The sequence below is a fragment of the Chelon labrosus genome, assembly GCF_963514085.1.
Source record: "Chelon labrosus genome assembly, chromosome: 4".
Lineage (NCBI taxonomy): Eukaryota > Metazoa > Chordata > Actinopteri > Mugiliformes > Mugilidae > Chelon > Chelon labrosus.
Window position 1 is genome coordinate 29,431,737 of NC_140340.1, and position 17,490 is coordinate 29,449,226.

At 44.2% G+C, this 17,490-nt stretch overlaps 1 protein-coding gene across 1 annotated transcript in view; it reads left to right on the forward strand.

Moving 5' to 3' along the window:
* Nucleotides 1-17,490, forward strand: part of kif21b (kinesin family member 21B) — a 69,371-nt gene that overhangs the window by 21,558 nt on the left and 30,323 nt on the right. The window contains exons 2-17 of the mRNA XM_084543595.1: nucleotides 4,988-5,210; nucleotides 6,537-6,719; nucleotides 7,591-7,740; nucleotides 9,050-9,184; nucleotides 9,587-9,769; nucleotides 9,847-9,962; nucleotides 10,604-10,799; nucleotides 11,790-11,979; nucleotides 12,111-12,174; nucleotides 12,574-12,804; nucleotides 14,010-14,142; nucleotides 14,230-14,368; nucleotides 14,663-14,851; nucleotides 14,940-15,139; nucleotides 15,225-15,332; nucleotides 15,929-16,245. Coding sequence (XP_084399721.1) covers nucleotides 4,988-5,210; nucleotides 6,537-6,719; nucleotides 7,591-7,740; nucleotides 9,050-9,184; nucleotides 9,587-9,769; nucleotides 9,847-9,962; nucleotides 10,604-10,799; nucleotides 11,790-11,979; nucleotides 12,111-12,174; nucleotides 12,574-12,804; nucleotides 14,010-14,142; nucleotides 14,230-14,368; nucleotides 14,663-14,851; nucleotides 14,940-15,139; nucleotides 15,225-15,332; nucleotides 15,929-16,245 — 2,757 coding nt within the window. The remainder of the gene's footprint in view (nucleotides 1-4,987; nucleotides 5,211-6,536; nucleotides 6,720-7,590; nucleotides 7,741-9,049; nucleotides 9,185-9,586; nucleotides 9,770-9,846; nucleotides 9,963-10,603; nucleotides 10,800-11,789; nucleotides 11,980-12,110; nucleotides 12,175-12,573; nucleotides 12,805-14,009; nucleotides 14,143-14,229; nucleotides 14,369-14,662; nucleotides 14,852-14,939; nucleotides 15,140-15,224; nucleotides 15,333-15,928; nucleotides 16,246-17,490) is intronic.

The window sequence follows — 17,490 nt, forward strand, 5'->3', positions numbered from 1 at the left end:
AACCAAGTTTACCTGATTCGGGGGAGTAAGTCGTTGTACATCTCCTGTTGCAGTCTGCTCTTATAGAGAACAAAGAATACAGAATTATTGATGTCTACCCAACAGGGCAGTTAGTTTATTGAACATGGTAAACACATTAACATTACATTTGTCTTACAACCAAACCCTTCAGAGCACGTCCTCCCCTCCGGTCTGGCTGCGGCAGTGTGCCTTCTGTATTCAGTGTTCTGAATGTTTCATCAAACTAAATATGTTGTTAGTATACAACACTGGCACATGAACCACAGAACAGCAATAAATGCCAGTGCCCACACTCACCCTTCCTGATTTCCTGAAATCCAAATTAAGACCACTCAAGCAAGCGCTGAGGGTGAGTCAGGACTTTGGTTGCTTTGTCCTAAGATTAAATGCAACAATTTGTCCAAATTGGATCAATTACTCCCTGAATCGGAGCAAAACGTGAGCGTGAAGTCGCGCTAACATAAGCAGCCGTGGCCGCTCCCAGTTCATCATGCTATGTGAGCTGGATTTGTGAATGATTTAGTTCCTCTGACACTTTATGGCTCTTAGGATGCTCTGCTAACTGTTTCCAAATGTCAGAGGTCCAAAGGTGAATGCCTTAATACTCTCAGGGACATATACTCTGTAAAGGAGTCCGTAAAACTTGATTGTGAGAGAGTAGTATTTAGTTTTGTCACACATTAAACACACATTATATATTTTTTTTTATTAATTATACAGTTAAATTCTCTCTTGTTTGATTCTTTTGAAGCCTTTTGCTGTTGTGTCTTCCATTCCATGCTGTCGTAATGTAATGTTGAACGCACCAGTTTTATGAGGTTTGTGACACATTATCCTTTCAACTTCCTCCTATAAGTCTGAGAAATATGAAACCACCTACCTTTCAAATGCGGCATGGTCTTGAGGACTGCGTTCAGTATTCTGATGAGTCCTCTGCCGCATCTAAAATTCACTCTCGAGTCGCGTGTCAGTGACTTTTGCTGCCATCAAGGTTTGATACGGCAGTTTGTTCAGTGTTTGTGTGGGTTTGTTTGTCCTAATTAGCGCCGATGATTATTGTAATAAGTGATTTCCCTCAGAGCGTGTGGGTAATGAGTTTCTGTCTTTGCGTGTGTGCTGCATGTGTGTCTGACAGAACTGGGTTTGGTGCTTCTCACAAAACACTGAGACAGTGAGTGAAGACGTTCACTTTCATCCTTCTCTCTCATTGTGTGTGAGGCTTTCATGTATAATATATAGCACTTAAAGTGTGTGTCCTTTGTGGGACTTTGTTTACTCCCTGGGGTATTCGAGCCATTTTCCTATTAGTGCACAAAGATGATAGGAGATAGACGCCTTAATTTGCCGCATCAGGGATCCACAATCTGCTTCTCTGTTTCTCTTCACGCCTCGGCCTCGTTCAGACATTTAATCGCTGTTATGGGCTATTTTTAGCTGCTAAATGTCCCTTATTGAGAGTGCGGTCTTCTCTGCATCTTTGTGTGCGTTTTGTGTGTTGTGTGTGCATGTGTGAGGTGTTTGCTCTTCCGATCAATGTTATGGATCCTGCCCATTGTTGGCCCAGCTGGCTCAGATGCTCGCCCAGCTGAGCCACGGTGTCACAGCGTGTGTGTCTTTGTGTGGATTGATTAATGAAAGCTGTTATTTCATCTGCTCTTCCTTTTCACTGTGGTCACTCATGGGATGGTCATTGTTGTGTGTGTATCTGTGTGTGTGTTGACTGTATTCATTTGCAGAGCAGAGCTCGTCAAGAATTTTGTCTTTTTGGGTGTCTTTTATTCCTGCTGTGTGAAAAACATACCCCCCAGAGGAAGCATTAAAATGTACATAAGTGATCTGTAGGAGTGCCCCTTATATAAGGTAATGACTGTTTTTTGGGGGCTTTTATGACTTTATTTTTGATGGGTAGCAGTAGAGAGAGACAGGAAGTAGTGGGGTGAGAGAGTGGAGGACATGCAGCAAAAGGCAAAGGCTGGAATCGAACCTGCGCCACCGCAATGAGGACAAGACAGTTATGACTCATCAGAGAATGGACATGGGCCTTCTGAGGGTGTCCTGTGGTGTCTGGCAGCAGAATGTTGTTAGCGTCACATTGTGACAGTAGTCATAATGTTGCGGCTGATCGGTCTATATATAGAAATATACAAAGATAGGCACCATGATTTAACCTGACTAAGGTTCTACAGCCAAGCTAAGGGTAGAGGTATCAGGGTTATCATGTTTAACATCATAGATTAGCTTGTTAGCATGCTAATGCTCTGCATTTAATAGCAAACACAAAGTAGAGTTTAGACTAATAGCCCCAATTTTAGCAGAAATTCATTGGCTCCCTGTCCGTTTCCGGATTGATTTTAAAATTCTTTTATTTGTATTTAAATGTATTCATGGCCTCGCTCCTCAGTATCTGTCTGAACTGCTCCAGCCGTACGCTCCCTCACGCTCCCTTAGGTCGGCAGATCAGTCATTGTTGGTTGTCCCAAACACAAAGAGGAAGATGAGAGGTGACCGTGTCTTTGCAGTTGCTGGCCCCAAACTGTGGAACAATTTGCCTTTGCACATTAGACAGGCCGACTGTCTTCCTCATTTTAAATCCTCTCTTGAAACACATCTTTTCTCTTTGGCTTTTAACTCAGCACGAGATGTTGGTTCTTATTGTTTACATGGTTTGATTGGTTTTATGATTTAAATCTTGTTCTTAATTTTTCTTTGTGTTGTTTTTATATTCTCATGTCTGTGTACAGCACTTTGGCCAACCTTGTTTAAGTGTTGTTTAAGTGCTTTATAAATAAAGATTGATTGATTGATTGAACCCTGCAGATAATGGGCTGAAAAAGTGAAGTGCAGAGAAGAGCTGTAGAAGCAGAATGCCTGGATGAAATCCTGAGAGCATTTTCTCTTTTAAATAATGATGAAAAGTTAATTTTGTTAATGGGATGAAGGGCTGATGATTACAAAATGTGTTGTCTCAAAGCCAGAAATTTGAGTAAATGGTTGTGATGCTCAATACAATTCCCCTTTGATCCATTGCCAACCCTTACTGTTACCTAACTTTAACTCTTCTTTCTTTCTTTCTTTCTTTCTTTCTTTCTAATTTATGCTGTCACACCCGCCACTTCTGACCTATAAATATTGCACACAAAAGTGAATGAATTGTGGGTAAACAAAGGGTAGAGGATAAAAGAATAACCCCCAACCCTTTTACGATACAGCTGCAGCTCTCTCTCTCTCTCACACACACACACACACACACATATGTTGCCATTAAGTCCGTTGAGCTAGTATGCTCCTCGTCCTCTTCCATATCTATATTTTATGTTAATAATTAGCTTTAGCAGCGCTCATGTGAGATCTGTGGTTTTAGGTACATTAACCTCAGTGCCAAGGTCACCCCCAGGAATGAAAGGAACCCATCTGTCTCCGAGCTGCGTTCAAAGGCACCCTCTCTATCATACGCTTGTCTTGTTAGTGTGCTGCTGCTGCTGAATCAGACTATTGTAATATGTTTAATTCCTTCCTGGAAGGCTCTCCTCAGCGATACCTCAAGGCCAGATAGTGGGCCAGAATGCGCCGTTGTCGGCTCTGTGTGCGTTTCTGTTGCGCCACAACGGCGTGTGGTGAAGGGATTTGCTGTAAATGTTTGTGGTGGGTGTGGTACTTAATGCACGCTTGAGAGGAGCCATGTGTGAATGGAAGATAGTACAGTAGGTTGTTTTTGAATGGTGCGTGCACGCCATTTGTTTCTGGAGTTGCTCTGTGTGTGTCTTTGTGGTGTGCCCACTGTCCCACTGCAGCTGTATGTGGTTGGGGATTTATCTGGCTTTGAATGGCTTTATACACTATGTGTGTGTCTTTGTTGCAGCATCCCGTAGAGAGACTGCAGTCTTTAGTGTGCGGGGGAGTTGATTTGCATCCCCTGAAGACTGGGGGGGGGGGGGGGGGGGGGGTGCTAGCATGTGGAGAAGTGGACCCTCTGCTTCGATACTGCTTGCTCATGACTTTTCTGCAGCTTAAAGTGATTACCTCTCCACTGTGTCCACATTGTGCCTCTTAAAGCCCAAGATTAACACAGCGACTGACACATCTTCTGTTTTATGTGCATTATGTGAGGGCAACATTTTAATGTTTTACGACAATTAACCGGCACTGCAGCACAAGCTTGTAGCCGAGTGTCAATTTTTAACAGCTACGTCTAAATGAATCAGCTGACGGGGGCTTCTGCTCCGCTGGCAAACAAGTTAAAATGATCTCAAACCTCAATAATCGGCCCTCATTCTGTCAGCGAGTTCAAAGTTGTTCTGTAGCAGCGGCTGCTTCCTTTTGGACTCATCTAATCTGATATTGTTTTAAAACTGGGATGTCAGGTGAAAGCAATTAACTGCGGTGAACTACCTGTCAGGATGGAGAGAGTCCTCCTGAGCAGGAGGATTAACAGCCGCTGTAATAATGACTTATGAGCCTGTCTGCTCTACCATCATCAGCGGCCATGTTGCACTAGTTTTTCCCAGCACTGTCCGTTTTATGCCCCATTAATCATTTCTTTCACAAACAAGTGTGCTTTGGCCTCAAGGATGTTGTCTTCTGTACGGATTTCTTTGTAGTTTTACTCCGAAAAGTTGTACAAACATCTCATTTGTCTTTTGTGCATCAGGTCACCACTTTCATCTGCCAGCCAACAGAATACAAAGTAGTTAGCCTTTATCTTGCCAGAGCCATTTCTGAGGTTGTATTTTTTAAACTGTTGTACCTCTGTTCCTTGTTTACAGCTCATGGGATGAGTTTGTCATGCTTCTTTATCTGCACGACACATTGAATCATTAAAACCCCTCAGGCTCAGTCACGATCAGTGGCCTGTCTGCTGAGTTGTGCAACAGCAATTACATTAATATTTTTTTAATTTATGACCGTATAATCCTTTTAGTCGTTCACCGAGCGTTGTTTCTCCCTTCCTTTTGTCGTCCTCTCTCAGGATTCGTCCTCAGATGGCCAAGGAGAAGATCGAGGGCTGTCACGTGTGCACTCTGGTCACACCTGGAGAGCCACAAGTCCTTCTGGGGAAAGACAAAGCCTTCACCTACGACTTCGTGTTTGATATCGACTCAGAGCAACACGCCGTCTACCAGGCCTGTGTGTACAAGCTCATCGAGGGCTGCTTCGAGGGCTACAACGCCACTGTGTTCGCTTACGGCCAGGTATGACAGCGAGGCTCGGATCCTAGCATTATGGACTATTTATGATCAATTAATAGCAGAGAGTTAATTAGATTTTCAAAAAGACTGTACAAATTCCACTGGAATTCACATACTGTACATCATACAGAAACTAACATTAAAGAGACACAAGAGACACCCTGTTACAGCGATGGGACAAGTTTGTCAGAGCATCTTTAACACACTGACTCCCATCAGGTTTCTGTTCCAGATGTCAAGGTCTGTCCTAAAAAAACCCTCAGTACTGGTTCCAAAATAAATACAACAAATTAAAACGCTTTGGAAAACATTATTTCATGGAGTAAGTTGCAGAGATTGTTGCATAGATTATACTGATACTGTTCCCAACATTATGTATCTTTAGGCTTTATTATATAACATATGGTTTCATTTCTCTGCTTATGGTATTTTGGTGAACTTTTGTTCAGGCGTCTTGATTTGGGGAGATATATCAGCAGTCTGGCCATCTTTGTGTGTGTGTGATACTTTTTTGTTAAGTGATAATAACAGGGACATTCAGGGCATATATAAGCTCTACAGCCCCAGAAATAGGCTGGTGTAATCACGTAAAGGTTGTTTCGATATGTCATTTGCAGGGTAATACATCTTTCACATCAAGAATAACCAAGAAGTAAAAGAGGAATGTCCTTATCAAGTTTGAACAGCTGATTAGTTAGAGTGTTGTCACGAATACAAACATGACAGAAATGCCCGAGATACGTACAACAAAGCAGCAACTGGCAGAACGACATGAAAACAGAACTCGTAAGCCCTTGTGGGTCTCTTTGTTTTGGGCTGCAATGACTGTGGGTACCTCTGGGTCCTATACCTGCACCTGGAGCGCAGTACACACTTAATATGATGTGACCTCAAGCCATAAGACCACTTTGGTTAGGTTCAGCTGCCTGAGGAGATTTTAGATATGTATGTCGCATGTTCATTTAAAGATTTGTTAAAAGTGAAATTAATGCCATTCCTCATTTATATGTTTATCATTTATTATTTATTTATTTATTTACTGTACACTATTAGAGAAAGTACAAAATAGAGATGATCTCAAAAGCAGAACAAATGAGCATTTGACTCCAGGCTGTGCTGGTACATGGACAAAACCAGACTGTCTGACCTAAAACTGGACAGGTGGCCACCCTAGTGCACACAGACATACAATACATATTGTTTAATGAAATGTAATTAACTGCCAATAACCACCAGTACTTGCATGTAAAACTGATTTCTGTACATAAATGCTGGATGATGTTGGGAGTGCAGATATGATCTCATTGTGGATGATTGAATGTGTTTCAGACGGGCTCGGGGAAGACCTACAGCATGGGGACAGGTTTCGATGTGAACCTGAGCCAGCAGGAGCAAGGAATCATCCCTCGGGCTATTCACCAGCTGTTTGAGGGAATCCAGAGCAGGAGGCTGCGCGCTCAGGACGCCGGCGCCCAGCCACCCGAGTTTAAAGTCACCGCCCAGTTCCTGGAGGTGGGCGACACCCAACACATTATTGCTCAATGAAACATTTAAACGTATTGATATTCTCGCCAGCGTGCGTATACTTGGGATATATAGTGGTCCATATTAACTCTAACCAGATGAGACAGGATCAGCTCCTTCTTCCACAAACAGGAAGTGACAACCTGAAGACAGATGAGCAGGAATGTTGGTCGGTGCTTTGCTGATTAATGTTGGCCATTACCTCCGGCGTTAATCCTCAATGTGGGGTAGAAGATGGACAGGAGCGAGGGATGAGGGAGAAAGGGAAGCTTGTGTAGGAGAAATTAGATAATATGACAAGTAATCATTTCCTCCAGGGGTTTCTGGTGGGCGAATGTTCAGATTGGATTTGGGAGGAGGGGCTATTGTATGCTTGTGTGTGTATGATCTGATTAATTTAATAACCATTCTAATATAAACCAAATCATTTTTTGTGTCTATCTTTTATGGATTGTTTGTCTCTCTGTCCCGCTTGTTGTCATTAGTGTCTTTTCTGCAGCTTCTCGGGTCAAAAGGTTATCTTTGTTGATGGTAAGCAGATGGGTGCGCGTGTGTGTGTTTGGAAGTAGGCGGGAAGAGCTGAGCTTTCAGCTGACCTCTGGGACCCTTACCCTCCGTGGTTTCTGAGAGGTCATTAATTTGACCTTTGCGGCTGCAGAGCTGTGTGTTTATAACAAACGCTGATGTGGGAAAAGGAGAGAACCAGAAAATCTGCTGAAAATCAGTTCAAGCGACATTAAGGTTTTAGCATAAATCTAATAATTCCCAGGAAAAAAAAATGATGGTCCTAGCATTGAGCATGTGCAATGATGGTTTATGTGCTGACGTATATATGTGTGTGTTGTTGTTTTTGTTTTAGTTGTACAATGAGGAGGTCCTGGACTTATTTGATGGAAACAGAGATCTGGACAGTCGCAGCAGGAAGTCCAACATTAAGATCCACGAGGACTCCAGTGGCAGCATCTACACCACTGGAGTCACTTCCAGACTGGTACACTCAGAGGAAGAGGTGGGATTACATCTTTATCTTCATACCTACATCTATATATCTACATCTATATCTATATCAGTACAATGGCAGTTTTTGAGATGTGTCTTGGTCTGAAGGTCATAAAAATAAAAGAATAAGATCGATAAAGGCCACAAAGGTGTTGACATCTTGGCATCTTGGCATTGACATTTGCACTTGATAATGCCCTTTATAAATACTGACAGCAACTGTAAATGTAGTTTGATTTTATACAAAGGCTAAAACAAAAAGTCTTGAATTTTTGATTCACCTTGAGTTTACACTTAAGTTCACCACACACTGATAGTTTCAAGGGACCAGAAAGTACAGAACATAATGCTCTGATGAGTTTCCCATGACAGCAGAAGGATCAGTTTAAAAATGAGTCGTACTGCACTGCAAAGGCTTAACTGTGAAGACATGAATGAGTGCTGACTGGTTGAGGGGAAAAAAGCGCGAGAGCTGCCAAGAACCATCTGGTGGTCAGTCCTCAAAAATAACAAACAGGTCAAGGATAATAAGGGAGGCTTGGCTCTTATCTGCTGCTTTTTTAGCCAGGCTGGGTATACCCAGGAGGCCGCTGTATGAAGTCTAAAATTGTTGAAAGGCTGGCTTGTATACCGGGACATCATAGTGGAAGGGAAGAAGGGATGCGGATCGTCAGTGACAGTGTGGAAGAAGGATGATGTGATGGGGTCAGCAGGGCATGAGGAATGTCTGCTAAAGATTTTAACAGAGAAAGCAGGTGGTGAATAAGGAAAAGGGTTGCATTTAATACTGACTTTGACAGCAAAACATTTTTTTTTAATCTCAATTAGGTGGCAAGGAGAAGGGAAGATGTGAACATATTGTAAAGTGAAGCAAAAAGAGAGGGGGAAGAAAATCTGAATTCGAGTCCATTTTGCATTAAAAATCCCCAAAATTCAAAAAGACGAATAGTGACGGGTGTACCCTCCTCTGGGAGAGACACAATAAAATGTCAAAACAGGGTGAGGGAGGGGATAGGAGTGTGACAGTGGAGGGAGACAGGAAGGAGGCAGGTTGAGATAAAAAGGGAGTAGAGGACTCAGAGGCAGACAGGAAGGTTGAAAAGGAAATTAAATGGTGGATAGAAAAATATGAGAGAAATCGCACAATGGCAGCTATTCAAGTGAGCAGAGATGACAGGAAAATGAGCAGCGTTCTCACCTTCACGCTGACAAGGACGAATGCTGAGTTCTTCTCAGAAACCTGTTCAGTTATTTGTACGTGCGTTTTGTTCCTTTTAATAAAGCAACCAAACGTCTTCCTTATTTTGTATTTGCTGCAGCTGCTGCAGTGTCTGAAGCTCGGCGCTCTGTCCCGCACCACGGCCAGCACCCAGATGAACGCCCAAAGCTCCCGTTCGCATGCAATCTTCACCATCCACCTCTGTCAAATGAGAGTCTGTCAACAGCATCAAATGGTGAGTCTGGCTTTGGAGTTGAGAGGTGAGGTACTTGAAAGATGACAGAAAGGTAAAATCCTTTTAAAAAGAGACGGGCGTCCAGAGTGGGCTGGGTGTTATTACATCTTCACCATCATCCCCTCAAGTAAAAATCTGTCAGAGATGAGCAGGAGCATGCAGAAAACATTAACATAATATGTAGAGAACAGGTAAATAAGAAAGGTAGTGTATATATATTTTAGGCTGGCAGAAGAAGCTTAAGGAACAGAAGAAATAGAAATAGCATCTACTTCATTTAGTGTTACCGGCAGCAGCATTCAAGGTGATGAAACATTTATTAATTTCAAGTAAGATGCTGTAACTCATCAACCACTTGCTAACCTTATTCCTTGTAAACTGTTCATTGTTCACCCTCGGTAGCAGAATGGAGCAAGGGAGGACGGAGAGCTGAACGGCGTGGACTCTAGCCCCATCGCCCAGCCAGAGTTCGAGACGCTGATGGCCAAGTTTCACTTTGTGGACCTGGCTGGCTCTGAGAGGCTCAAACGCACAGGAGCCACAGGAGACAGAGCCCGCGAGGGAATCTCTATTAACTGTGGACTGGTGAGTCATTGAAACTGACGATGTCTCGGTGCGTCCAAGTGTTGCTGGTTTACACATATCTCTCTTTCTTGTGTTAGCTGGCCCTGGGAAATGTGATCAGTGCTTTAGGCGATCAGACCAAGAAGGGAGGCCACGTCCCGTACAGAGACTCCAAACTTACCCGACTGCTGCAAGACTCACTGGGAGGCAACAGGTATACACACACACACACACATACACACGTTTTCCATGTCCCTTACCCTAGCCTTAATCTTAACCATCTCGACCTCAAGTCAAGTCGTGATGTGAGAAAGTGAAGACTGGCCGGCAATTGTGTAAATAGTCTAAATGGTTGTCACAAAGTTAGCTGTACCCTCACACACACACACATACATTCCGTACATGTTTTGAATTTTGATCCAGAAATTGAGACTATTTGGTTATTAAAACACACGCCAGTGACAGTAGACCTGCATAGATTGGTCAGGCACTGAATCAGAAAGTACAGTGGGAAAATGTTATTCTGTTATTAAATGTCGAAGATATTATTCCATCTGACAATCTAGCATCTCCAGACTGAGGACTTACTGATCTTCATTGGCATATTTGAAATTATAAGCAAAACTGCTGGGTACTGGACTTTTGGCCAGATACAACTCATTTAAATCATTTAAATGAGCCTTTATGGACTTTGCTCAATTAAAATGGGAGTTTTTCATTTAATTGAAAAAGTGAATAGTCCATTAATCAATGATGAAAATAGTTTGTTGTGCAAGCACACTGATTCTCTGGCACAACCTCAACATTGTTCTTATTCTATATGAACAGTTTACAACCTTTACCTTTCCTCGCCAGTCGCACAGTGATGATCGCCTGCGTCAGCCCGTCAGACCGAGACTTCATGGAGACGCTGAACACCCTGAAGTATGCCAATCGCGCCCGAAACATCAAGAACAAGGTGGTGGTGAACCAAGACAAGACCAGCCAGCAGATCAGCGCCCTGCGCGCCGAGATAGCCCGACTTCAGATGGAACTGATGGAGTACAAGGCGGTGAGAGATGGGTGGAGGGGAGAAAAGGAGGACACGTGGGAGTCGGAAGCATTTGGGTGGAGGGGGATAGAAATACAAATAAGACAAAAGAAAAGAGGGGGGATACATGTGGCAGGTTGGTGAGGAGTGATGAGAGAGGGGCTAATGGGCTGACAATATGGATGAAGTAGAGAATAGCATTTGAGGAGAAGAAGAAAAACAGACAGCGCTAATGGGAGTAATAGAAGATGGCATTGGAGGGCAAGTGATAAAAGCAGAGGCCATGTCTGCAGCAGCTGACGACTACATCAAATTAAAGATCATTAGTGGAACACACACGTCCACTTATGCTTTTTCTATAGTGCAAAACAGGCACTGCCTATGAGGAAGATGAATAGATGAAGGGTCAGCTTGTTACAATGTAATGTAGAGATGCACTCAATGGATTATACAATATGGAGCGGAGTACAGAGTGTGTGGAGTATGCTGTGAGAAGCAACAGGGAGAAAATTTAAAATAAAAATGTAGAAAGTTTCGTCAGCTTTGACCTCCGGGCCTGTGACAAACAGGCAATGATTTAGCTGGATTGTCTGCCTATTATGGGATGAGGAAGGTTACTACGGTTACTAGAAGGACTATGACAAGGGCCTGTGAGTTGACCTCGATGTGGCAATAAGGGATGCGATGTGTCTGGAAGTAATGGAGTGCTGGACGCGTGGTGTGACGGGATTAAATAGTGGCTCTCTGTTCAATGCTTAGACAACAAGATTTTTTTAAGTGTTGAGCATTCGAAACTCAACAATAGTCGCTTGAAGAGCCACAGACAGTCTCCCTCATTATAAACAATGGCAATGTGTTCGGCTGGTCTGCAGCATCAAGTGCTCGTGTGAATGTGGCTCTAGAAGCTTGTTTGTTTATCAGGTCTGACTTCTGGCTGATTTGTTTCCCCAAAACATTTGTAGTGTTGTGGAGTCCCTTGTTGTTAATGCTGACTGTTAATGCTCTGCTCAGGGGAAGCGTGTAGCGTGTGAGGATGGCTCCGAGGGCTACAGTGACCTGTACCAGGAGAACGCCATGATGCAGAGAGAGAACGACACGCTGCGCCTCAGGGTGAAGGCCATGCAGGAGACCATTGACCACCTCAACACCCGTGTCACACACCTGCTGGCCAACGAGGTCAGCTCTCTGCTCACCAAGTCAAGTAAGTGAGAGAGGTGCTCAAGTGACATCACGTGATGGAGCTCCATTCCTCCTACAATTTATGCGTTAAAAGTTATTATCTCCAGTGCTGAATATATGTGAGCTGACTGTATGTTGACTTTTGACCTCCAGGTGAGGGCAATGAGGAGATCGGGACTTTAATCCAGAACTATATCCGAGAAGTTGAAGAACTTAGGTAAGATCTCCCCCCTTATGAGTGGAATGTAACTCAGTACATACAGTATACTTAGGTACTGCGCTATAATATAATTTAGTACTTTTCCTTCACTTCAGTATCCCCATGCAGTGATACTGTATGTTCTACTTCACTGATATTTTGGAAGCATGTAATTGTACTTTCTACTCCAATACATTTGTTCAAAGCTTTAGATTTAGATTATAAATTAAATATACAAACCAACATATTATAGATGACCTACTCTGCAGTATGTAAAGTAGTTCAAATTAGCTCCAGCTGCAACATTAAAGTGATATACGCATTATGGAATCAATAACTATATTTTATAAGGTTCTGCATCTTAACTTTACATAACTCCATCGTCTCTTCCTGTCCATCTCCTCCCCCCTCCATCAGAACCAAACTTCTTGAGAGCGAGGCCATGAATGAGTCGCTGCGGAGGCAGGCGACCCGGCTCTCCTCCCGCTCGGCGTTCCCCGCTTCCACCCTCAGCCCCGCCCCTGGCCACCCCCCCGGCTCCTCTCCTGCGCCCATGTCCATGGAGGCAGAGATGACGGACGTATTACGCCGCGCCAAGATGGATATCGAGAGGCTGAAGAAGAAGGAGAGGAGGCAGAGGAGGCTGAGGTGAGGAGTGGACGCAAGCTTTTTATACCCTAGTGCCAAAAAACAAACCTTAAGATAATACAAATCAGGACCACCAGAGTCACTGGGCATGTGAAGTCCACAGAAGCTGTGCTCAGCCTTATGCAAATTTCATTTCTAATTGCTTCCTTTAAAGCCTCTGTCTATGAATCTGTGCTCATTTTAAAAGCTGAAACAGCATGCTGAGTTATAGATTATAGTTCCTGTCTATATACAGTACTCTCCCCTCCTCATTACCGCTCTCTTTAAGAGCCACAGTCAATTAGGGCTTTAGGGCGGCCAGCTCCCAAATAGAATTGGGAGCTGGCCAATGTTGAGTAGTAATGCTGGCTTGGACACAAAAAGTCAGTCGGCCATTGGGTCATAAGAGAGAGGAGTACACCACCTAACAGGCTAATTGAGGTCTAATGGCTTAGAGAAGGAGGTAGACGGGAATTTGGAGAATGGAATGGGTGGCGTGCACTGTGATAGAAGGAGCAAAGGGGAAAATAAAACTGGTAATAAAACTGAAGAGCTAAAAGGCCAAGAAGACTAAGAAGACTCAAGAACACTAATGACTTTAGAGGGCTGATTTTGCCATAAGCACATCACTTGGCAACACTCCCAAAGCTATAGCGGTGGATTTTGGCACCGGGTGCCTTGTCACTAGCATAAAGTGAGCAGACCACAACGTGACCTTATGAGAAATATATCCACCGTAGTCGATTATGAGAGACTTTTTTGTTGACCCGTTTGAATTGTGGCACGAATTTGACATGTTACTGTGGATCAGTTTCAAGTTTCAAATTTATATTTTGCATTAAACTGTTAAATACTAAAAATATGTAATATAGACTACACACCTAAAAACTGCACGTCACCATAACTCTCTCTGAAGATATAGACAGACAGACAGATTGATTTCCACATCTTTTAATGCTTTTTTCCCCCTGATGAAAGATTTGAGATGAAATGTGGCAGGCTGATTTATTGAGATGAGACATGTAGTTCACTGGTTGGTTTCACACAAAACTAAATGGCATTTACACGACAGAAATGACTCCAACATCAGTTTTGGAATTTTTCAGAGTACTATCAAATAGGTTAACTGGTAGATTTTATTTTTTATAAACTCTACTGTAATTAGTGTCTTTAAATGCCAGCTGGTTTGGGGTTTGACCAACGCACTTTCTTTTCTCCTCCTGCAGTCCAGAGCTGGAGAAAGGTCTGAAGAAACGGGTAAAGCTGCACACTCACGAGAACGGGGAGAACGGACGGAGCGGGGAAAACGGCCAAAACGGCCAGAATGGAGAGATCGACTCGGATGACAATTACGCCGAGGTAAGGGATACGCGTGCTGGCGTTTGCAAGCATTTAAACAAACAGAACAAAGTGTGACTCACACACTGTTTGTTCCTGTGCGTTTAGGACATCATGTCTCCGCTGCAGGAGGAGAGCGGTTGTGAAGACGACGAGGGGGAGGACGAGGAGGAGGGCAGGGAGGAGGAGGATGAGTTCGAAAGTGACGAGAGCCTGGTGGATTCAGACTCCGACTCGGATGAGAAAGGTGTGTTTCTGACAGCTGCTACTTCCAAATGGCCAGACCTCTTTCCCTTTTGATCCACTTTTCTTGCAGCATGTCCTGTTTTTAGGATCTCTTTCGAGACAGGACAGGCCATCATCCTACTTTGACAGCAGTTGTTAATGATTTATAGACAGTTCCCAAGTTAACAAATGCATATTTTTGGGTTTGGAAATAAAAATGTGTGGACATGTATACTCTGTTTTCTCAATATACAAATATAGATAAATGACAAGAAATGTAGAACTGAAGCCTTTCTTAAAATTCCACCACTTGCAGCCAACTTCCAAGCAGACCTGGCAGACCTGACCTGCGAGATTGAGATCAAGCAGAAGCTGATAGATGAGCTGGAGAACAGCCAGCGGAGGCTGCTGATGCTTAAGCTGCAGTACGAGGAGAAGCTCATCCTGCTGCAAAACAAGATCAGAGACACACAGCTGGAGAGAGACCGCGTGCTGCAGAACCTCAGTGAGTTCGTTTACTCAGCTATTAGAAAGTGTCACGTAAGGTGAAGCATCCTGACAACAGCTCATTAACAACGATACGCTGTTTGCAGTGTCTATGGAGAACTATACGGAGGAGAAGGCCAACAGGATCAAGCAGGAGTACGAGAAGCGTCTTAAGGAGATGAACCGTGACCTGCTCAAGCTTCAAGCAGCACAAAAGGAGCACGCGCGTCTCCTCAAAAACCAGGGGAGGTATGAACGGGAGCTGAAGAAACTCCAGGCCGAGGTCAACGACATGAAGAAAGCCAAGGTAAGGGGAGGGCAAGGAGAGTTGGCAATGAGGAAGCAAGGTGAAATGACCGGGTTTAATCAAGTGGTTTCTCTGCCCTTTTCAGGTGACGCTCATGAAGCAGATGAAGGAGGAGCAGCAGAGGAGGAGGATGGTGGAGGCAAAGAGGAACCGTGAGATCGCCCAGCTCAAGAAGGAGCAGCGGCGACAGGAGGTTAGTACAAGTGTTATATGACCTCATAGTTGTAGTCAGCTTTGAGGTTGGCTTTGTTCACAACTTCGCTATAAACTGGAAATATTGTGCATACGTTTATCTGTTAGCGGTGGTATATTAGGCCAGAAGTAGAATCTTTGCGAAACTAATGCTAGACACACATATGAGCTGGTTTTAACTTTGTTACATCCGGTTTCATCTTGCTCCAAATTCAGATTTCAATGTTAGTTATTTAGTGTGGTTACATGAATATAAATGCACAGACGGGTCTTCCTCTGTCTGCCTGGGACCACTGAAATCCTGACTTTTGTATCGTATACATATTCCATGCAGACGGCTATTATTGCTTTAGTTTGAAGTTCTTCCTTCTGAAGTTGTTTTCCCTGGAGGAGGGGGCTTATTATTAAGCACGGAAACTTTTTCATTCATAATCCTTTTATTTCATCTCAAGTCTTAAAATCCCTTAATGATCAACACCTTATAATCCTCTGTGTGCAAAGTAATTGCATTCAGCTCAGGAATCTTTGAAGAGTAATAACAAAAGGTATTAAAGTAGTGTTATTAAAATGTGTGTTTCTCCCCCTCCTGCCCATCAGTATCAGATTCGAGCGCTGGAGTCTCAGAAGCGGCAGCAGGAGCTGGTGCTGCGCAGGAAGACCCAGGAGGTGACCGCCCTGCGGCGCCTGGCCAAACCCATGTCAGATCGCGTGGCTGGACGCGTGGCCCGCTGGAACCAGGGTCACCCGGTTACGGACTCAGGAGCCGAGCTATCGGCCAGCACCACAGCGAGCAGCTCCGAACCTGAGACCGCGAGGACTGTCAGCGGGCTGGTGCGGCAGTGGAACAATAAGAACAGTGTGTACGGATACCTGGGAGAGAGCGAGGGGACCGTGGATGGAACACGGGTCATCAGGTAAGATGAGCTGTTGTTGTCATTGCTCTGTAATAGATACACTATATTACCAAAAGTATTCGCTCACCCATTCAAATGATCAGAATCAGGTGTTCTAATCACTTGGCCTGGCCCCAGGTGTATAAATTCAAGCACTCAGGCATGCAGACTGTGAAACAAGACATTTGTGAAAGAATGGGCCGCTCTCAGGAGCTCAGTGAATTCCAGCGTGGAACTGTCATAGGATGCCACTTGTGCAACAAATCCAGTCGTGAAATTTCCTCGCTCCTAAATATTCCACAGTCAACTGTCAGCTCTATTATAACAAAATGGAAGCGTTTGGGAAAAACAGCAACTCAGCCACGAAGTGGTAGGCCACGTAAAGTGACGGAGAGGGGTCAGCGGATGCTGAAGCGCATAGTGCAAAGAGGTCGCCGACTTTCTGCACAGTCAATTGCTACAGAGCTACAAACTTCATGTGACCTTCAGATTAGCCCAAGTACAGTACGCAGAGAGCTTCATGGAATGGGTTTCCATGGCCGAGCAGCTGCAGCCAAGCCACACATCACCAAGTGCAATGCAAGGCGTCGGATGCAATGGTGTAAAGCACGCCGCCACTGGCCTCTAGAGCAGTGGAGACGCGTTCTCTGGAGTGATGAATCACGCTTTACCATCTGGCAATCTGATGGACGAGTCTGGGTTTGGAGGTTGCCAGGAGAACGGTACATTTCAGATTGCATTGTGCCAACTGTGAAATTTGGTGGAGGAGGAATTATGGTATGGGGTTGTTTTTCAGGAGCTGGGCTTGGCCCCTTAGTTCCAGTGAAAGGAACATTGAATGCTTCAGGATACCAAAACATTTTGGACAATTCCATGCTCCCAACCTTGTGGGAACAGTTTGGAGCGGGCCCCTTCCTCTTCCAACATGACTGTGCACCAGTGCACAAAGCAAGGTCCATAAAGACGTGGATGACAGAGTCTGGTGTGGATGAACTTGACTGGCCTGCACAGAGTCCTGACCTGAACCCGATAGAACACCTTTGGGATGAATTAGAGCGGAGACTGAGAGCCAGGCCTTCTCGACCAACATCAGTGTGTGACCTCACCAATGCGCTTTTGGAAGAATGGTCAAAAATTCCTATAAACACTCTCCTCAACCTTGTGGACAGTCTTCCCAGAAGAGTTGAAGCTGTAATAGCTGCAAAAGGTGGACCGACATCATATTGAATTCTATGAGTTAGGAATGGGATGGCACTTCAGTTCATA